At 38.5% G+C, this 23,410-nt stretch overlaps 1 protein-coding gene across 1 annotated transcript in view; it reads right to left on the reverse strand.

Annotated features, from left to right (window-relative positions):
• The window catches only part of myo10l1 (myosin X, like 1), a 45,039-nt gene extending 22,027 nt beyond the window's left edge, over window positions 1-23,012 (reverse strand). The window contains exons 1-4 of the mRNA XM_026933531.3: window positions 22,481-23,012; window positions 9,712-9,810; window positions 4,017-4,175; window positions 1,939-2,126 (exon numbers count right to left, since the gene is read on the reverse strand). Of these exons, the coding sequence (XP_026789332.3) occupies window positions 1,939-2,126; window positions 4,017-4,175; window positions 9,712-9,810; window positions 22,481-22,501 (467 nt within the window). The 5' untranslated portion in view covers window positions 22,502-23,012. The remainder of the gene's footprint in view (window positions 1-1,938; window positions 2,127-4,016; window positions 4,176-9,711; window positions 9,811-22,480) is intronic.
• Window positions 23,013-23,410: the final 398 nt, after the last annotated feature.

Consider the following 23,410-nt stretch of genomic DNA (forward strand, 5'->3'; position numbering starts at 1 on the left):
CTGAGCTAGAAGCCAACAACGAGAAAACAATTTAGGCACAAATCATTAGAATCCAGTTACTGCATGCACATGGACCACATTCGCACATGAGGTATCTCTGGACTGCATAAATAAATACAGAAACATTTCAGACCCTGTTCTGAGGCATTCTGTAAAAGATTTTAGCAAATAAGAAGATTTTTCTATTATTTTTAACAGGAAAATTTATAATGTATTATACCACAGCACTGCTCAGTTCTCAATACTGATTGTCTGGAAGATGATTCATTTGGTTGGTTAACAGCAGCTCTGATAGTATTGGCAGCTGAAATACGTCACTGGTTCTATAGTAACAACTTACACAGGGACTTGTATAGTGACTGCTCCACATAAACAGATAAAAATCATGTATGCTATAACAATTTTATTCACTACACTCTAGTATATTGTACCTATTTTATCTACTAAACCATCCATATTTTAACTACTGTACCATACTATACTGTGCTACACCATGCTGTACTATATTTTAACATACTAAATTGTACAAATTTTATCAACTATACCTGTTTAATCGACTAAAACCTATTATGCTATAACAATTTTACCTACTATATTATACCATACTATACTATACTATACTATACTACACTATCAGCTTTGGAGCATGATAGAAAGAAACTAAAAGTACTCCTGTGTTAGTTTTGACATCCCTAACGCACGGTGTAAAGATCTGAGAATGTCATATTTTTCACCAAGTAAAGGGTTAGCCTTTGTGTTTTTTGGGGTAAAAAAAAATTCAACGTTCTTTTCACCAAATTCACAGTGTGCATTAGGGAAGTCAAGACTAAGACAGGAGTAAAGTACATTGTACCTATTTTATCTACTATACTATCCAATGATTATTTTATCTCCTATAGCATACTACACTGTGCTATACCGTGCTGAACTAAATTAAACTATACTAAATTATACCCATTTTATCGACCATACCTATTTGATCTCCTAAACCTACTATACTACACTATACTATCACAATTTTATCTATTATACCATACCATTCCATATTATACTATACCATAACATACTTATACTATACTATGCAATGCTATACAATACTATACTATACTTCACTACACTATAATACACTGTACTACATCTCAGCTTTACAGTATGATAGAACAAATCTAAGTGCACTCCTGTGTTAGTCCTGATTTCCTTAACACAGAATGAATTTGGTGCAGGAGTTTGGATGGACATACTGTATATCTATTTTATCTGCTATAATGATAAAGTTGTAAAGATTCTGCAGGACAGAAGAAGTTACGCTTTTCAGTTTCTTGACTTATTAACTTCGAGAGAGTTAAAAGAGAGACTGGCAAGGAAAGGACTTTATAGTTGCTGTAATGAAAGTGAGAACAGGAGATAATTGTTTCACAGTAGTTCCACAACCATACATGGAAATAAAAATATATCAACAATAAAAATAGTAATAGTTGGCAAATTGATATAAGTGGAACAAAACACTTGGGGTGGCGCTGTTATAGGAAAATAATCCTACTATCCTGCTGGTAGCAGTAACACCACCCTATAGATGATTATTTTCTTATAACGGCATGCTGTGTCATGTTTTATTCCTTACTTCAATTGCATACCATTTACTATGTCTTGTTTGTATGCTAATTCATAATGCGGCAGATTCAAATTTCATCATTTAATCTGCTTATTCAAATGTGTGATTTTTTTTGCTCAAGTTTTTTTTTTTGGAAAAGTCCTTTTTTCTTTAGGACAGTGCTCTAGATACAGTGAATTCCTACAAAATTTCCTACAGAAGGAAAAATCTTTGCAACCGGAGAAGCATAAACTGTACACAGGTCATTTTAATAATCTGAATAAATCAACCAGAAAATCAAGTTAAGTTCCCATGTGCTGTTGGAATGTGTGTAAGGAAAACTGTACCTGATGAGCACACACTGGCTGTCGTGTCTTTTCCAGAGGCATCGGTAGCTCTCGCTGGCCACGGCGAAGATGTGAGGTGGGAGTTCGCCGAGGTGATGTCGACTGTACAGATCTACTGCTGAGAGATCATACAGGCCTGCAATCTGCTTATACGGGTTCACCGCTGCCAAGATGGAGCCGATGTTCGTCTGAGAGAAGGGGAGAGAGAGAGAGACAGAGAGAGAGAGAGAGAGGGATGAAGAAAGAGGATCAGAGGAAGAAGAAGTGAAAATTTTCCTGGGTTTTAATTATCATCCTGCTTTGCGTTGTCACTTAATTCTGCTTCAAATAAAGTTTCATTTCCTGTGCAATTCCAGTGCAGATACTGTACACACGTGATCTCCGATTATTCATTTTATCATATTTTATCATTATATCAACTCATCAATTTTTCTAATGGTATGGTAGACTCATGGGGGATAAGATAATGTTTTCATAGATTATAGGTCATGTAACCACAGATAGTAATATGATTTATTCATTGTAGCAAAAGCACAGATGCGATTGCAGATAGAATTTTCTTAGAAGGCTACAAGGCACAACCGTGTACCAGAGAAACTAATAGATAGATAGATAGATAGATAGATAGATAGATAGATAGATAAAAAAGAGGGGTATCTTAAAAATTAAGGATGGTATGGGCAAAGTAAACTATACAATAATTTTACATGATACAAATCTTTTATAAAACATAACATCCCTCTTTTAAAAAAAATGTATTAACAAATATATATTTTGAAAAAAAAAGAAAAAAAAAAATCTTTTTTGTCTTATTAACTTCAAGAGAAAGAAAAAAAGAGAGGCTGGTAATGGAACAACTAACTTATTTTGCGGATGTTCCACAATATTAAATGTAAGTATAAATGGATAAAAAAAATTAATAAATAGAAAATTGTACACTTTGGGATGTGCTGTTAGAGGAGAATACACTAACGCTGCTTCATCACAACACCCCGTCGTTGATTATTTGCCAATAACAGCACGTCCCTCAGTGATTTATTGCTTACTTAAATCATCCCGCCTGGGATTTCATTATTAAACCAGCACAGAGAGATAAAGTTGGTCAAATGGATCTGTGGCCTCTAATTAAAGTGAATTATTGGATTGAAATATGATCCAAGGCCTGCCTTTAAGGAGACTGCATTTGCACAGGCCACATCATTAGCCATCATCAGTGATGATGAAACCCAAGACCATAGTGTCAGATCATTTCATCAAAGAGAAAAAGTACATTATATAAAATAGGAGTGGACCAACAACTGAGACCTGAGGCAATCCCTGTAATAAAATGCTGTAATTATATGTATGCTAGGTTCCACTGTACCAAGAGCAGGTCTCTGTCCAAACTTCAGTCGATTTCAGAAAATGAAACTCTCAATCTCAGTGTTTATCAGTGGTGATTTCCTCAGTCGACCCAAAAAAAACCCCTAACTTGCAAAACAGGCAGCCACGAAGCTGACGGTGATCCTTAGCTTATCATGTTCAAGGTGAACAATAGGAGAATCTAGAGAAAATAAAATGCCACAACTGAAAACGCTATTGTATTTTCTTAAATATCTGTTTCGCATTGTCTTCATCAGTTTCCTGGTTTATAGAAAAGTCAGGAAGCCGATTAAGGCAGGAAACTGTTTTAATCAGAAACCTTTTCCTTTTACCCTTTGAGTGAGCTGTTATGAGGAAATTCCGGTTATTGACGCAGCTCAATGTGAAACGCAGAACTTACACAGGAAAGACTTACAAAAAGAGAGAACTCCTAGTCTAGATCCTGGCCTGACACAGGACATTTATAGTATATCCATTTTTGTGATGGTCGATGATCTATGCATTAATCTTTATAAATGTGCCTAAACAGTAGCGTATAAGCGGTTAATCAAAGAATTAACTTTGGTGGTTAAGGGGTAAACTCCTGCTCAGGAATATTCTCAGGCTGGCAGTGGGTAAAGTAATTTGTTTCAAATGAAAATCCAACTGCATTACCCTAAGATTTATCCTCAAGTTATGGTTAAATATAAGTGTTATAGTGTTATATAATTGCTCACATAGATGTGATCCTTCTGGTAGCGCTGGTGAAGGTTGTGCATGATAGCAGCCTCGTGGAGCTCGGCCAGTGTGGACATGTCCTCCACGCCATCGATGCTGCTCTGGTGCATGGGGTACACCTTCTCCCTGTTCACCTCCGCCTGCTGCAGGTATAACACCTGGAGAGAGAGAGAGAGACAGACAGACAGACAGAGAGAGAGGAAGAGATCAGTCCTTTCTTCTAAAGCTACAAAAAATAATGGTAGTATAGTGGTTTTTGAACTGTGTAGTAGGAGTATGACGAGGACATTTCGCTCAGCAGGGTTGATGAATTTCCTCAGCTAAGTAGTAAATTGTGTAACATTTTACTAGCCAAATCCCAAGAAAAGTCCAGCTGAGTGCAAAAGTTTGCACACACTTTCTATTGATTTCTGTTTTATTCAGTAACAAATAATTGTGCAAATATTTTAAGACTGAACCCAATAAAATGATAGAAAATATATAATATAGTGCATAAAATATTGCATTTAAAACAGTATATGTATTTGCTATGTAATATTAATACATATTATGTATTTTTCTACATATTTTTTATATATTATATAATTTTTCTTTATTTTTTATAGGTATCTAAATAGAAGGGGGACCAACTACTGAGCGAACCTTGCACTTGACTGTAAGGCAGTAGAGGAATACAATGCATTATTATTTAGGAAATGCCAGGATTAAATTTCTCATTCTTGTGCCCTCCAGTGTGTGTGTGTGTGTGTGTGTGTGTGTGTGTGTGTGTGTGCGCGCGCACATGTTCTCAGTGCTAACAATATCCTGTTTTAAATATAAAGTGTTGTAAAAAGCTGCTTTCTGCATCATCTCGCTCCCCATCTGTGTCTCTCAATCTTACGTAAATCATACAATCGTGCCACCTGTAACCATGGCAACCATGGAGCGGAGCAGACCCGCAATTCATGAACAGAAAGCCGCAAATTTGACAGATTTGGAAATCAATCAGGCACTGATGTGTTTGTGTGTTTGTGCGTTGGTGTGTGTGTGTGTGTTTGAGTATGCATTAAGGCCAGAGATTTTATGTGTTTTTTTTTTTTTATTTAGAACTATGAAATCAGTCGTAGAACTTGATTCCTCATGAGAACCAACTCTCTCCCACACACAAAAAGACAGGGAAAAAAATCTTAATGCACTTGTGTGTTATGCACTGATGTATTTTTAATAAACGTGAACTTGTTATTCACACAGTAGGACACAGTGTGAATCACTAAGCACTCACTTCAGGATAAAGGTAACTCTCTGACTATCACATTAAGATGGAGTATGGAAGTGCTGTATGTAATATATTAAGAGTCATCATGCTGGCTTCCATCAACAGTGTTTTATAAACCAAGTAGTGTTGCGTGAAGTCACAAATCTTCCCACACTGCTCCTTTACTATTCCCTAAATGATTTCTGCTCCATTCTTACTCTATTTCTATAGCCTGTCCTCTCCATCTCTTCTCTAATCCATCTCTCCTCCTCCTGCACTCCATTACTCCATCAATCCATTACTCTCACTCTTTTCCTATTAAAAAGAAAATTGGCTTTGTATTCAGGCAGGCTGACAGACTGAGATCATTCTGACTGAACTGTCGGCTTTATCTGAGGCCTGTAATTGAAGTTATACACTTCACTGAAATGAATAAAAAATAAAGCTTTATACACCTTCTCTCTCTAGCCATGGAGCTTATTAGAGACCAGTGCAGGATCCCACACACATGCTAATTCACACCTAGGGGCAATTCAGCATAGGCATTCCATCACCTGGCTTGTTTCTGAGAGGTGGGAGGAAACTGGAGACCCCAGAGGAAACCCACACAGACAGTAACCTGAGTTCAGGATCGAACAGGGAACCCTGCACAGCAACACTGAAACTGTAACACTCTGTGTGTGTGTGTTTGTATGTGTGTGTGTGTGTGTGTGCGTTGTTATGGTGTGCATTTATGATGACATTGCAGTGGGAGAGAAGTACATGCTCCACTTAGCTACACACACAGACACACACACACACACACACACACCTTAAATGCACAGCGATCCACTTACTCTGTCTGACATCTAAAGCCTTTCTGCATGATTCACATAGAAAGAAGAAGAAGAAGGAGAGAGAGAGAGAGAGAGAGAGAGAGAGGAGGCCTGTAGACATGACTGACCTACATTTCCATATTCACTGTTACAGTAAGAACACACACGCACCCATGCATATATATATATATATATATATATATATATATATATATATATATATATATATATATATATATATATATATATATATATGCATGGGTGCGTGTGTGTATATATAGAGATGGTGCATGTGTGTATATATATATATATATATATATATATATATATATATATTATATATATAAGGTCGGAGTGAGAGGCCTGAGAGAGATCTCATGCAGAATTCACAGTAATTGATATTCTTAAAGGAATGCTGCGATGTCCTTGTTTTCATTTTTAATGAGGTGATGAGAGTAGTTAGTAGTTAAGAGTAGAGTGTTACGAGACACAGAAGGAGAGACAGATGGAGAGAGAGTGACATGTGAGAGTGGGAGAGTGTGAAGATACATAGATAGATACATAGATAGATATTGGTTTACAACGAGTCGATTCAATTTTACAATTCTTCCATTCCAATTCGATTCAAAAGCAAGTTTCATAAATTTTAAATGATTCGATTCAATTCAATTCCTTGACAGACAGACAGACAGACAGACAGATGAGCAGACAGATGAACAGATAGATAGATAGATAGATAGATAGATAGATAGATAGATAGATAGATAGTTCACTCAAACACACACTATATTAATACAAAAAAAGGGTATTAATTTCATCTCACAGCAAGTCGATTCAATTTTACAATTTGTTCATTCTTCTTTGACTCAAAAGCAAGTTTCATAAATTACAAATTATTCAATTCAATTCCTAGAGAGGCAGGTGGATAGATAGATAGATAGATAGATAGATAGAAGTATTATAGTATAGTATTACTTTTGATCTTTCAGCAAGTTGATTCAATTTGTTCAAATTGATACAATTCGTTCGTTCTGATTAGATTCAAAAGCAGGTTTCATAGACTGCAGTTGATCTGATTCAATTCAATTCCTAAATGGTGATTCGAAATTCTTTAAGAATCATTATTCTTCATTAAAAGTGGACTTCCCTTAATATTTTGTAGGCATACATGTCTATAATAATGACATCTAGGAAATGTCTTGGCTCAGAGAACCATGCTCTCTTCTGAAGAGAGTCACTGAAAGGAAGAATGTGAACTATTAACCACCAGCTATTTACTATCACACGCAATGAAGAGTCACCTCCTGTAATAGGAGAATGACATATCACACAACGTTGAGGAGAATGACATAAAAACACGGTATCTAGAACAATGACGTAACACACGGCATTGAGAAGAACGACGTAACACACGGCATTGAGGAGAATGACGTAACACACGGCATTGAGGAGAATGACGTAACACACGGCATCGAGGAGAATGACGTAACACACGGCATCGAGGAGAATGACGTAACACACGGCATTGAGGAGAATGACGTAACACACGGCATTGAGAAGAATGACGTAACACAAGGCATTGAGGAGAATGACGTAACACAAGGCATTGAGGAGAATGACGTAACACACGGCATCGAGGAGAATGACGTAACACACAACACTGAGGAGAATGACGTAACACACAACATTGAGGAGAATGACGTAACACACAACACTGAGGAGAATGACGTAACACACAACATTGAGGAGAATGACGTAACACACGGCATCGAGGAGAATGACGTAACACACGGCATCGAGGAGAATGACGTAACACGCGGCATCGAGGAGAATGACGTAACACGCGGCATCGAGGAGAATGACGTAACACACGGCATCGAGGAGAATGACGTAACACACAGCATTGAGGAGAATGACGTAACACACGGCATTAAGGAAAATGACGTAACACACAGCATTGAGGAGAATGACGTAACACACGGCATTGAGAAGAATGACATAAAAACACAGCACCAGTATTTTGTCTCAGAAATGTATTTATTTTAGACCAGTCTGGGTGATTCATTTAAGAACAATGTGTTTGTATCTGAAGGTATTCTAAACAGTGCTAAGTGTTAATATACATCTCTAGCATGCACACACACACACACACACACTCACAAACACACATACACACACATACGAATATGATTGCACACTCACAGGAAAAAACTATGTATAAGTAACAACAAATACACAAATAGAGATTCAGTAATTCTGTGTATAAAATATAGATGTTAGCTCTAAAAGTGCATTAGTGAGGAGACAGGTCGCCGCCGGAGTGGACCGTTTCCATAGCAACCATTCCCTCCTGTCTCCAGTTTATTAGCTGGGGGTTGATGGTGGCTGGGGGTAAGAAATAGAGGGGGCTGGTGGATATATATGATGCTTCATATAGTATATAAAGCTGTGGCTCCAACACAGTTCCATCACTCACACACACACACTCACACACACACTCACACACACACACACACACACTACACCACCTGTTTAACACACACCCTTTTAACCCCATGGATACTCCAAATCCAGTGAGCCCTAAACCTACACACATCCTGATTAAAATCGTGTTATTTCCAGCACAGACAGACAGACAGATAGACCAACACACACACACACACACACACACACACACACACAGATACACACACATGCTGACACAACTGGCACATTGTGCAATTGTGCAGTCTCGTAGCTGAATCTAGGCCAGTGTTACTATTATTAGCCTGTGCCAACAACCCTGTGCCATCCACACAACACTTCAACCCATCATACACACCGCATGAGTGTGTGCGTGTGTGTGTGTGGTACTGCTCCAGTGCCACTTAATTGCAGCAAATACATAACGTCCATTGCAACTGTTGCAGGATTTTATAGTAAGTGTTAACGGCAGAGAAATATGAAGCCTGGTTAGTATAAAGACACACACACACACACACAAACACACACACACACAAACACATATACACACACATCTGGCATGACGTCATTGACTCCACAATACATTACCAGCTCAACCTTGCAGTCATATGTCAACCATTCAAACATAAAGGGCAATGTGTGTGTGTGTGTGTGTGTGAGTGTGTGTACAGGACTGTGTCTAAAAAGAAGGTCGAAAAAAGAGAAATACACACAAGAGAGACAGAAAGAAAGAGAAAAAGAGAGAAAGACAAAGAGAGATGAAGACAGAGGAAAAATGAGAGAGAGAGAGAGAGAGAGAGAGAAAGAGAGAGAGAGAGAGAGATACAGAGAGAGACAAACAGAGGGACAGACAGAGAAACAGAGACAGACAGAGGGATAGACAGAAAGGCAGAGAGACAGAAACAGAAAGACAGACAGACAGACAGAGGGATAGACAGAGAGAGACAGAAAGGCAGAGAGACAGAGACAGACAGAGAGAGACAGAAAGGCAGAGAGACAGAGAGACAGAGACAGACAGTGAGGCAGAGATAGAGAGACAGACAAAGAGACAGAAATTCAGAAAGACAGGCAGAGAGACAGAGACAGACAAAGAGACAGACGGAGAGAGAGACAGAGAGATAGACAGATGGAGAGAGACAGACAGAGGGACAGGCAGAGGGACAGAGAGATTGTTGGTCTCACCTCTCCATAGTCAGTAGTGAGGACAATGGTTCCATCTCCACAGGAGTTGACTGTAGAGGGAAGCAGCTGCTCTTTCTCCTTCACCCACACACGCGTCCCCTGTAACACACACACACAACACAAAAACACACACCGTTATACAAAAACACACAAACACACACCAATGGTACAATTAGGAGTGTATAAAAATTCAGAGCATGATAACTTTACAATCCAGTATTCCGCTTTTCAGAGCATCATTTCAGATAATTCTGAAAAGATGAGACTCAAGTTTGGACTCAGTTCACACGTGAGTTACACGTTTTCTGTTATCGTTTCTGTATTTCTGCTCAGACACACAGAAGGAGCGGACGTTGTGTTTTAAATCTCTCCTCTCCTTTAATCACACTGTTCTTGGCCTCGTGGTAATGGAGCAGGTCCGAGTCAGCAATATGGAAATAGGTTTGAGCAGAGATCGATACGCTTCCGAGCCATTCGATACGCGACGCACAGAGTCTGCAGCTCTGCCCTCAACACCCAAAACCACAATCACACTGTAACAGCTTAGCATTAGCTAACGGAAAACCGTAATATCACACCACCACATGCAGAGCTTTACACGTTTTATTACTTTATTCATTCGACAATTCGACTTTATTCATGACCTGTTTACACAATACTAAAATGTTCATGCTTGAATTAATTTCTCAACTAAAAATCAAAATTTCCTACAATTAGAAAAACAAGTAGAAGCAATTAAAAATGAGGTTAAGATTTTTTATATAATTTTGAAAAAAATAATTTAATTTCCTATTTTCTAAAATTTCTTATTTTAGAAAAAAAACAAAAATTAAATAAAAAACTGTTTGCTTTTTATGCTTTTGAAATTTTAAAAAACTACAAGGTAGGTACATCCTTTCCCAGGACATCATTCCACAAACAGAGAAAAATCTAATAGCGAAATATTAAGAAATGTTATGTTCTCCATATTGTAGAACGTGTCATAGAAAACCAACTCTGACAAACCAGGACGACTTTTCAGTCAAAAATTTAATCATTTTTCTCTTTCTGTTGCCAGGATTCCCGGAAAAAACACAGACACACGCATACACAGTGAAACATAGCCAGATGTGTCTTCCTTTAAACTGCTGCAACGAATCAGAGGTGGAAGAGGAAAAGAAATAAAAAGCAGAGAGGAAAAGCAGAAGAAAAGTTTTTCAGTAACAGATGGTTGAGGTTCTGCCCACGCTACGGCGTGTCCCCTACAGATAATAACACTACAGGAGAAACAAAAGAGACCAAACCCATAAAACCCCTTTACCACAGACAGCTGGGGCAGGGGCAGGACAATGGCTACATACACACACACACACACACTCCACCCATGTCATATTTATATAATCTCTTTCTCATGTGTGCTGAAGTCGTTACTTTACAGTCTGTTAGTGGTGTGTGTTTGAGCCGTCAAACTCAACGTGTACTGATTGTCCTTTATTGTGATTTGTTACGATAAACCCGACTGCGAGCATTTTAGTGTGTGTACTCCTGGATAAGAACAGAAACCACCTTTGTTGGTGAAAAGAGGCTGATTGGAGGTTAGGAGGGTGATGGGAAGTTGAATGGTGGTTGGTTGAAGCTTGAGATTTAACTTGTGTTAGTGGGTTTATCATTTGAAGGATATTGAGGGAACGGTTTATTCTGCAGATGTGCACAGATGTGTAACACAGCCCAGTGTAGTTCACTGAGAGGCCGGTGTCATTGGAAAAGTCCAAAGTTGAAGCTTTGGAAGCTGATCTGTTTAAGCAAAGTGTGCTGATGAGGAGGTTAAGGATCCCGCACTCTCACCACCGTGGCCCGGGTTCGACTCCTGGGCAGGGAACCAACCCAGCCACTGGGAGTGTACTCTCAGAGCCGGTCCCAAGCCCGGATAAAATGGGAGGGTCGCGTCAGGAAGGGCATCCGGGGTAAAACCTGTGCCAAATCAAACATGCAGACCAATGATCCGCTGTGGCGACCCTTAACAGGAGCAGCCGAAACAACAACAACAGATGAGGAGGTGAGAGAGCTGGACTGACTAAAGTGCTACTGCATCACTCTCTATATTTATAGACGACGTGAGAGCTAAATCCTATTGCACCACTATCAGCATGGCATTATGGGTAATGCAGGAAACCTTTCGCTAAAGTAAAAATGGACCAACATGTCAAGGAAAAAAGTTTAAACTAAAAAACACACATACGGATTTTAAAAAACCTTCTACGACATTTGTTGAGCGTGTTCTAATGTGTGTGTGTGTGTGTGTGTGTGTGTGGTTAAGCGTTCTCTGCAGGACAGACAACAGCACCATTCAGATATTCAGACAGAAACAAAGCAGGGTAATTCATAATCACACACGTGAGGAGATGTTTATATAGCATTAATGGAAGGAGTCTCCAGTGTCAATGCTACAAATAAATTGCAATCTACTAATAAATACTCAATATTACATATAGATGCATTGTATATATTATACAGTGGTACAAAAGCATCATAAAGATCATCTGCGTTGCTCGTTCTAGTATTTAACAATGATCTTAATGCTGTGATGTTTTAGGAAAACTGCACCTGAACAGGATAAGATTAACAAGTAAGAGAAACAAGAACAGGAATCATTGACCATATAAGGAGAAACACAAGACTGACAGGTGAACAGGGACAGAAAGTGTTTACCTGTCTATAATAAAATTATGAAGCAATAGAGAAACGGCAGAAAGAAAACGTATAACGTATAATATGGGCATCATCGCTCATCATGTCACTTCCTGTCCTCTATCCTTTCTCTTTTCTCCCCTCTTCTTTGCCTCTCTTTTCTTTCCTCCTTGTTCTCTCTTCTCTGCTTCATAACTGTTAATGCAGCAGTATACAAATGTCTAAGCTCTGCACTTTGCACTTCCTAGCAGCTTTGAAATATAAATGAGAGAGGGAGGGAAAGAGAACTTCAGACATATGCAGACACAGGAAGTCAGATTTACACTATGTGGAAGAAAGCAGAGTAAAAGGAATAGCTGCAGACACCATCCTCAAGATAAAGCAGCATCTAGATCCAATTTTTTCAGTTTAAGGCCCCATTTGTGGATAGCGTCACTGCAATCCCTTTTCCCAATCCCAATTTCTGTGATGTTATTAGCTTAAAAATGGAAAAAATGCCTAGAAGGTTAAAGAATCCTGGATTATTATCTTTTGGATTGCTGTTAATTATTAATTTGCCTTGTTCTGCGCTTTTCTTTGGACTCTGATACCTCACAAGAAGCTACGAGAAGAAGTGACACATCGCTCTCATTGGGCGATTTGTTAAAGGCTCCAAAATGGCAGCCCATAAACACCATAATCAGCGGGATAATGTGGACGCCCACGCAGGCATTTCAGCCCTCTTTATTATTATAGAAACCACAGGGGAAAGCGTCCGAGCTAAATCAGGAAACTGTAAGCCTCTGGTTTAATGGACAGAGTGTTAATTACACTGAGGAACCAACATTTGTTCTGTGAGAAACACTTACTCACGGAGAAACACTTACTCACGAAGGCAGAGAAAGAAAACAAGCTAACAGCCTTCACCTTGCGTCCCAAAACTGGTTTCAACAAACCTGCCTTGAAGAAACTTTCCAGATTTTTCCGCCAGCACGAAGACTGTTCTTTAGCAATTTGTATGCTTTGCGTTAAACTACTTTGTTTGTTGACTAAGTAACATGCTAACTAGCTAACTAGCCTTTCTGGTTGTTTTTTTTTTAATAAAGGAACTAGTTTCATGTTGCGGTTTCTGCATAAATTCTGTTCTTGATGATCAGAATTTTCTAAATTTTAAAAAAAATAATAAATCATAAATTTGCAGCATAGTTTATTCAAGTGTGTCAGGAATAAGGGACACTATGTTAATATAATAGCAATGTTGTGATATACTATGACGCAATACACTTTTTTTCTTTATCACACTTTTATTTTTTAAATAAAAATGAGGCAATTAAGAAGCAGCTGATTTGATATCAAACTATGTATGGAATCGTTAAAATCTTAAGTTTTTAAAAAAATAATACAGAATTGAAATGTTTTTTTCTTTGTAGTCAATAAATAAAAGTATCATTAAACTCACAGTTTTTTTTTAAATGCAACACCACTGTCTTGATGGAGGTTTCTTACCAAACCTATATATTGTAATACATATCATGTATTGTAGAAATGCCTTCAAGTATGATATTTTTGTCAAGTCGCCCACCCCTTCCTGAAATATAGTAAATGTAAAACTTGTGTACATGTATAACTTTAGACATCTTGTAAAGATTTTACACACACTAGTTAGAGGAACTAAGGGAAAAAAATGGTCACACAGCACAAAAAAAACAAGCTGTCATATATAGAATAAAGTGATGTATTGAAAATCAATTTTTCATATCATGGCACTGTGAATCAATATTGCATCGAATCCTATGGGGCTTGATGATTCCCACCCGTGCTGCCGTATGCTTTCAAGAGCATCAAAAGAATGAAGTTGGTGCTGACATGCCGTCTGTGACGATGTGATTCTGTGTAATGAACAAAGGATAAACAATCTCTGTTAATAACCTAATACAATGCAGCTCCGGTGGACACACTCGTCTAATCCCACTTCCACAACAAAGAGATTAAGGATTGCCTGGGGCTACACACACACACACACACAAACACACATGGTCACTGTCACATGTGGTGGGGTGGGAAGGTGTACGATTATGGGATGGAAATGCGCAGCAAATTTTTTTGCTTTGCTCAAAAGCAAGATTAAAAGTGTTCAGTGACCGTCTGGTGTCTATTTATGAATGAATCACTACGAATTAATTTCTCATTAATTAAATTTTTTTTTTTGTTTGTTTGTTTTTTTTTTTTTAAATTAGGTTATGTTTCTTTTTTATACACTGGAACCACTTTATATGCCTCAATCCCTTACAATTTCGTGCTATTAAGGGGGAAAAAATCTATCTTTCATTGCACGTCATTACACACACATTTGAGAATCAAATATATATATATATATATATATATATATATATATATATGAAAATAAATTATAAGTTACAAAGAAGTTACAAAGTAACTTACACAAAATAATACAAGTGTACCCTACAATAAAATGTCTTTATTACATATTTACATCATCTTCATTTTTGTCATAAGGGTGTGCTAACTTTTGCACTCATTTGTACATTCTGTCACAAAAAACAAAAACATACTGTTACACAGCAGACAAAATCTAAAAAAACAGTCCTCCTGAGTGATGACAGCGATCTCTCTCCCTCGCAACCAGAAATCATTTCCCAGAATCCCGTCACTGCATCTGATGTCATAATAATATGTTTAACTGCAGCTGGACCGACAAACCACAGCTGGTTAAAGTGTGACGCTGGAAGGAGACGCTCTCATCTTTACCCCTTTTTAAAAAAGCAGAGAATTCGGAGGTCATGTGATTTTGGACGTGATGTTTCTTTAAATTTATACATTAGCTTGCGTTCCAGTTTCTATTTCTTTCTCCCCTCTCTGGACAGACGGTTAAGAGCCTCAGCTGAGAATGGACTGAACTGAAACCACACACACACACACACACACACACACACACACATTATCCTTTACTACAACCTTTAATCAAAATCTCAGCCAGATCCAAACCCCTGAGAAAACCTGTAATCATCGACTCACAGTGAGCAGAGGGAAAGTAATAAACACGTACAGTATAGTGCACTCCAAAGCTAAAACTGTTAGAACATACACAACGCACCTTCTAAGGGCAATTTGTAAAGAATAAAACACTCTGTGTCATGGTGTTATAGGAAAATAATCAACGACAGTGTGGTGTGTTAAAGTGGAGCTACTTTTAACACCATGAAGATGGGTATTTTCTTATAAAACCATGTCCTAAAGTGTTTTATTCCTCTAACACCACTGCAATTTGCCAGCAACTAACATTTATAGTTTAATGTTGTGGAGCTTCCACAAAACAAGTTCTTGTTCTCACTTATGTTATAGCAGCTATAAACAGAATTCTAAACAAAACTAAGACAAAAAAAAATTCACTCAAACTTCTCTCTCTCTCTCTCTCTCTCTCTCTCAGACATTTGCTGTGTTAAAAGAGCCGTGACGTGTGGATGAAATGACCCAGTAAATCACGCTCTGTCCCCCTCTCCCGCACTATCCCTCTGTTTTATAGCCTTTCTTCCTTCTGTGTGTCTCCTGCTCCAATTTACACCGAAAAAGGAGCACACGACATCTCCTGAATTCCAAGCAGCCTGTCACGTGTCCGTTAAACAAAGTTAAAGATGGCGCATCCACTGGTGTGTCTCTACAGCGAAGGCGAGAATAAAGGAATCAGATATGATGCGTAATAAGGGACGCTGCTCTTGGTAATGACATACACACTATATACTGAAAATAGACCAAAATAACAGACGTGCATTCATGTATGACAACGAGGACACTGCTGCCATGGGTCAGGACAATTGTCTTTTCAGCTAACACACACATTCACACACACACACAAGCTGGTTCATGCTAGGGATCGGGAAAAATAATCTACTCTAATACCAAATTCACACCAGGAGTGTTGCGTAAGAGTGGCATCACAGGGTAATGCAGTCCCAGGATCTAACCCTGTAACTGAAATATAATATTTCGAGTATATCCTGTAGCACTAACACATGCTGGTCCGTCTGGTGATTGATGAGCTTTACATGATTCTATACGACATCCATCAACAAGCAAACAGCACACAGGAAAAAGAGTGAATGAGAGGGAGATGAAATCCACCATGTCAGAAACACTGGTGATAACAGAAGAGATAACTGTCTGTCCATCCGTCACACACAACCAAGAAGAGAAGAGGAGAGAAGAGAAAAGACGAGACGAGAAGCTCTTTAGTCAGCATCAGACTGAGAAACGGCAGGAGTGGAAATGAACAGAGCATGATGGAGGACGAAAGAGAGAATCAAGAGAAAGAGGCACAGAAACCAGTATAGAGAGAAAGGGATAGAATGAGAGAGGGGAACAAAATCAAGGCATTACCAAATAGGTCATACGTCCTCCCTAAAACCAGAACAAGAAAGAGCGAGAGATAGCAGGAGAAAGGAAAAGAGAGCGAGAGAAGCTAAGTTAAGAGCTACAATGGTAAGAGGACAATGTCACAATGCTAAAACTAAAGAAGAAAGAGAGCTGACCCAGACTCTTGACCGTGACATTTCCACTTCAGTCTAATCACCTGCCACCACATACACACACACACACACACACATTCACACACACATAATCAGATGTACCAGAATGGGGAGGCAGCTTAGGACAATTCCTAACTAACAAAGTGACCACTTCATGATGTCGGTATTTTTTAGGGTTAAGCAAACAACACAAAGAACGTCCATTTCAGCGTCCAAAGAAAATTCCATGAACGACTTCCTGCTTTTATAGCAACATTTACAGTACGTAAGACCAGCGCAAGACCAAACGATTTACATTTGTTCAGGATTCCTGTTCAATTATATATTAAAAAATTACTACAACAATTTACGCTTGATATAAAATGAATTTGTTTTCCATATTTTGTCCTAAGGGTAAGAAAACCTTTGCACTCAACCTATTGCTCTCTCTCTCTCACTCTCTCTCTCTCTTTGTGGTCATAAATAGTATATGGAGTGTGTGTGCCATGTGTGTGGAGTGTGTGTGGTGCTCTGTGTTTCCAATCGCTGAACGTCTGAACCACACACTCCTGTCTAATGAGGCTTTATTTGTGTATTTTTGGATCCGTCCCAATCCCCCTCACCGCACTCTGCCCTGCTTACGATATTCTAATCACGGAGAGAGAGGGAGAGAGAGAGAGAGAGAGAGAGAGAGAGGGAGAGAGAGGGAGGGTGCAACCACAGGCGTCAGTATTCCACAACTGAACCACACCCTGTTCACACACACACACACACACACACACACTGTCACATGTGCACATTAGGGCTGTGCAATATGATGATATACAATATAATAATATAACAATATTATATTGCAGATATCAAGATATCTTATTATTAATACATTTAATATAACATTGATGTTTTTAGAATAAAAATTACAAACTGATTGGAAGCAGCTGATTTGATGGTTTTTTTGTACTGAAGTAGCATTGAATCGTTATAATTGTAAAATGTTTACATTTTCATCCTTTTCAGTGTTAAATAATTTATTTTTGCAGATGTTAAATAAAAAATATTTTAGGTTTTTAAAAATAAAATGCAACAGTACCTTGTCGATGGCTGTTTTTTAAACAAATCTGTGTATCGTCATGCATATCATGCATCGTAGAAATGTCTTTAAGCATTGTGACATGATAGTTTCACTGCATTTCATGTTAATTCTTACCGTGCATTATTTTATGCAAATTTATCAATATAAATTATCCCTAAACTTTCTGACATGAAACTGTGCACTGAATAAATATAGGTCACTTATAGAAACTAGTGCACCTATTTTTTTAATTATGTATTAATTTTCTAGTGAAATCTAAAAAGCAAACTTATGTCAGTGTTACTTTTATATTTTTTTTAGCATTTATTGTTGCTCTTTTTTTCTGTGGATGAACGTGTAATGGTGTCATTCCCTATGTAGTGAGCATATATGATCAGTAGGAATGTAGCAGTTTGGGATTTGGATGATAAAACTTTTCAGATAGATCTCAGGTCATGTAGAAATGTAACATCAAGCTGAATTTCAAAGACAAAGATTATTGTAGGTAAATAAATCCAAAAAAAAAAACATAAAACCTTAAAATGGACAGTGGATTGGTGACACTGAACTGCCCCAGTGTGTGAATAAGTTATGTGATGGAGTCAGGGGTTGTCAACTGATGGATGGCGGTCTTGACGCAGACCCCAAGTATTTTAGTGAACCAAATGAAAGAAATACTCTAGAAGAGCCATCTAATGTATGAAAAAAAAACTGGATATAGTTTATTTACTCCAGTTTTTGAAACATGAACTGGTGCAGCTTCTGTAGCAGATCCTCTGTTGCGGTTTTATCCAGTCATATTCATTTATATTAATTATTTAGCTGAAGGCAGCTCATCAGACCAGAGACTAGCTACACAGCTAGAGACATTAGGACAGAATGGAAAGAGGTTTTTTTTTTACAGATTTTCACAGATTTTTCATTTCATTTAACCTCTCTGGTCCAATCAGTGAACTGAAAATGAAGGTCAGTAGCCTGAAACAAAGGGCAGATTGTCTTGACTCAGACCTGTAAGGATATAAACTGCAGAACTGGAACAAAGTAAAATCCAAGACACTCAGGGCCAAGGAAATACGTCAATAAAAATAGAAATGCCCTTCCAGCCTGTATACCTTGGCATACAATACACATGATAAAAAGTAGTTCTGAGATCAACAGGCTTGTAGTTTCTTACACAATTTGTTATTTAACTCTATGGCCTACAACTCAATCCCTTTCACATACAGTTTTCCAAACCATATAAACATGTCTGAGATACAGAACAAATCAACAAAGCAGCTTAAGGTGAAAGTGTGATGATCTGTATGTTGCTAAACTCCATTAGCTTTAGACTCAAAAGCTGTCTTCACACCATTTGGTATAAACTGTGTACTGTTTCCTAGAACAACTGTTTTAAGCTTTAAAAAAGGAAACTAGGACCCTGAGGAGGTTTAGTATAACCAGCCTTCCTTCCACTGTTGCTGTGGGGTGTTGAGTGACTCAGAGACAGACAGAAAGACAGACAGACAGTGAAAGGTGTGATATCAGGGCCACAAAATGTACACCTCGATAGTCATGGATCGAAAGAGCGAAGTGATGGAATCAGAAAGTAGGGAGCATATAAACACCTCAGCAAGGAGATAAGCATCTTTCAGAGCAGCTTTTGGTGTTTTCTGGTGGCTTACGCGCTCCAATAAGCCTTAAAGATCTTAAATGTGGGCCTTGAATGCTCAGGGGTGTGTCCCACCATGTCCCCTGGGGGGGACACTTTAATTCTTGACCCTTAAGAATGACATGTTGCATCACATTATGATCTGTCAGGAGTGGATAAAGCATACATTTATTAGCTAGCCCACAAGGCAAGTAGAATCTTCAGCATGATGCCCAGTCCAATGATTTGGTTGACTGGAAATTCACTAGGTTAAAGGTAGCTAACCTAATGCAATAATGTATGATGAGCTAACTAGCTAGTTATGTGAATTAACACAGACTAAAAGAAACGACTGTGTGAAAGAGTGTGTGATCATTATCTAACCAAGTTGTAATGTAGCTCATCCCACTTGTGACCTTGTGAAAAAGTCAGCAACTTGCTGGAGGTCAATATTTGGAAGATGGAGGTCAATAATTTGTCGATGAACTCTTCCTTTCTTGCACACATTACTGGTTAGTGGGTTTTTTTCTCATGATACTTTAACTGAAAGGTGAGGTATTGTGAATGCTGTACTAGAGTTGTATGACGGCATCAAACTTTCGGCTTTCGGCTGTGTTTCCTAACACACCTGCCTGTTCCTGATACAGAAATGATCGTCTGTCATCAGTGAATCATTACAGTCAGCCAGATCGCAGCTTGGCTGACGTGTGTAGTGCAGCAGGTGGTGGGATTCGGAAGTGCGTGCTATAGTTACAGCATCAAGGTGTATTGCATTGTCTTGAAGTGCATTGCACTTGAACATACACACCAAATGATAACATTTTGCCAAAGTCTAAAATGAGCAGGAGTTATTTACTTTCTCTGGTTGTTGAATCTATTTGTCTGCTGGGCAACGACGAATAAAAAACTTAATAATCTGAGCACAAAATCTGCTTGTTGGGATACCCAGGCTACTGATTTGTCCATTTCTGACCTATGTATCCAGGACAAGCTGAAGAGAATCAGACCTGAGGTTTGGTAGAAGTCTAATTCATACAGATGTGAATCTTGTGATTGGGTCCTAATGGTCTTTTTAGGTGTAGCTTTTGGTGTAAGGAGATTTTTTTCACCCCCAAAGCCAAGAAATGGAGGTCACTAATATGCTGTTAGTTTGTTTGCTGAACCCTTCCTTAAGCAGATTACCTACTGACTGGTTAAAGCAATCTGAGTACTGGATATAAAAACCAACAAGAATCAACCCCCTTGGGGTAAACAAATCTCAACCTACTACAAGATCAGGACAGTGTCTTTACACCACCTCTGGACAGTGAGAATGCTTAAACAGCTGGATCACTCAGGAGTCCATGTTGTTTTGCATTTCATTTTGAGAATTTAAGGAAATGAGCCAAAAATCTTCTAACTGAAGTAGCAGCAACTCCTGACCAATAATAATAATGTGGCCCACTTATTGCCAATGTTTTATGGAGACTATGGAGTTCTATGGAGTTAGAGTAATGCCATTAGAAGACTGACTTTAAGTGCAAAGATCTGAATTTGAATGTCATTATTTTGAATGTGTATCAAACCATCTGAAATTGAATTTTCGTGCTTTGAAAAAGAGTAAAATCTGAAATTGAATTTCATGCTTAAGGGAGTCCGATTGAATGTTTCACATTCAAACTAAACTACATTTATACTGATTCAGTCGATTTATTATTTCATAACATCTGGGTAATTTTCAGGCAAAAGCAGTTGAACGCCGAACCCCTAGATAACTTTGGCTAGCTAACATTAACCAGCTAAATGGCACACCATCATTAATACTACAGCCAACTTTTCCAGATAAATCATATTTAAAACGTTAGAGCATTTATGTTGTTATTCGCTATATTAAAAGAGGCTGAATGCCTTTTAGAAATGTATATGCATACTTCATTTTGAATTTGAAACCTTCAATCGTACAACCTTGAAGTTGTACGACTGAAATTCTGTTTCAGATTTAAGATTACTGATTTCAGATTTTCAGATTACTTTTTTGCAAACCATGTATGATTCACATTCAAAACAAATAACATTCAAATTCACGTTTTTACATTTAAATTCAATTTTCTAATGACTCTAACTCCATAAAATGACTCTTGTTTCACATGACAATCATTGCATTTTTTTCATCAGGCTCAAAATAAAAATAATAAAAACCCATCCTTTCATCCTTCCATTCCTTCAACCCAACACCACCCTCCCCATCCTCCTCCTCAGCACCAACCACTGGCTCTACACTCTTCAGTTCTAATCTAATCCAAATATATGTGACTGAAAATATGTATTATTAGTAGTCCTACAGAATAGCCTGAAATGTTCTATCTCAGCACAGGGTCAAGGTGGGATGGAAATCATAAACCAGGCCTGTGTGTGGAAGGGAAGCCATCTATCCATCCATCTATCCTATTTAAACATCCATGGTGTGGGTGTGAACAGCAGATACGAGACTGATGTTTCAGTGCGTTTTGGACAGTATACCCTGTGCACATCTGTACAGGCTGTAAGATAATGCATGCATTCGACCCAAATCTATCTATGAATGTCTAAACTTGCACGTGCATGGGCCTGTTAATCTTGAATAAATGAAAATTTGCAACATGCACGTGCTCTAAAATCCTCCTCTTTCCTTAAAAATATGATCGAGTTTCTCTGGGAGTATGTTATCATCATCATCATCATCATCAACAACATCATCATGTCATCTGCATTATAGTCTATATATACACACCCCTGCACTGTAGGTGTTGCATGCATGCATGCATGCATTCATAAAATCATATTTTCAAACCCGATCATCTCATAGGATACAGAGTTGAAAGAAATCACAAGCATTATTATTATTATTATTATTATTATTATTATTTTAAATTAGCTCACCTCTGCAAAGAACGCATCCATATTTTAACGCGCGCGACAGGCCCCTGATCCTGGTCTCACCCAATAAATCACTGATGCTCGTGAAACGGAGAGAGAGAGAGAGAGAGAGAGAGAGAGAGAGGCGGCGGTCGCCGGTTTATGCTTCCCGCATAGCCGGCGCGCGCACCGGGCCCGAAACAAGCATCCACTCCTTTTCCTTGATCCTATCACTCGAGATCTTCGCGCTGTATTAAAAAGTGGCCTTTCCTTTCCTCTTTCCTCTCCTCTTTCCCCCTCAGAGGTCCCTCAGAGGTCCGTCCTCCTCCGGTGTCCTCGGCAGAATGAATGAGGGGCGGGACCTCAAAGCCAGCCTCCCCCTCCAAACCCAGCCAGCAGCCTGCACATGCATGCTAAGCTAACATTTCCCTTCGCCAGTGTCCATCATGTCATGCTATAAAATGCATAAGCAGGTAGATCTATAGGTTGTGTAAATGACTGTGCGTTTACGAGCACGCAGCGCGAGCCTGTGCGCTATTACAGCATCCTCTTCGCGTGCGCTCGGGCTGGAGACGCGCGAGCGCCTTGGGTAGGTCGGGTTGCCATGGCAGCGCTGCTGCACAGAGAGCTAACCTTTAAAATGGCTAGTGCTAGCTCGTACCTTAGCATAAAAAGGGAAAATATTGATTTTGGAAAAGCTATAAATATTTAAATGGTAAACTTAACATGTTCTTTTCAACAACAATTCCCACATTCTGTCTTGTTGGAATAATACTAATATATAAATAATCCCAGAGCCCTTTATTTTTTTTACATTTTGAGTCCAAAATCTCAATCTACTTTGAAAATTAGTCAAAGGATAAAAAAATCCACAATCATAAACAACATGCAGTACATAATTACAAAAGATCTGGAGCTAGAGCTAGCAACAAAGTGATGTAAGAACCTTTACCC

The sequence above is a fragment of the Pangasianodon hypophthalmus genome, chromosome 2 (genome assembly GCF_027358585.1).
Source record: "Pangasianodon hypophthalmus isolate fPanHyp1 chromosome 2, fPanHyp1.pri, whole genome shotgun sequence".
Classification (NCBI taxonomy): domain Eukaryota; kingdom Metazoa; phylum Chordata; class Actinopteri; order Siluriformes; family Pangasiidae; genus Pangasianodon; species Pangasianodon hypophthalmus.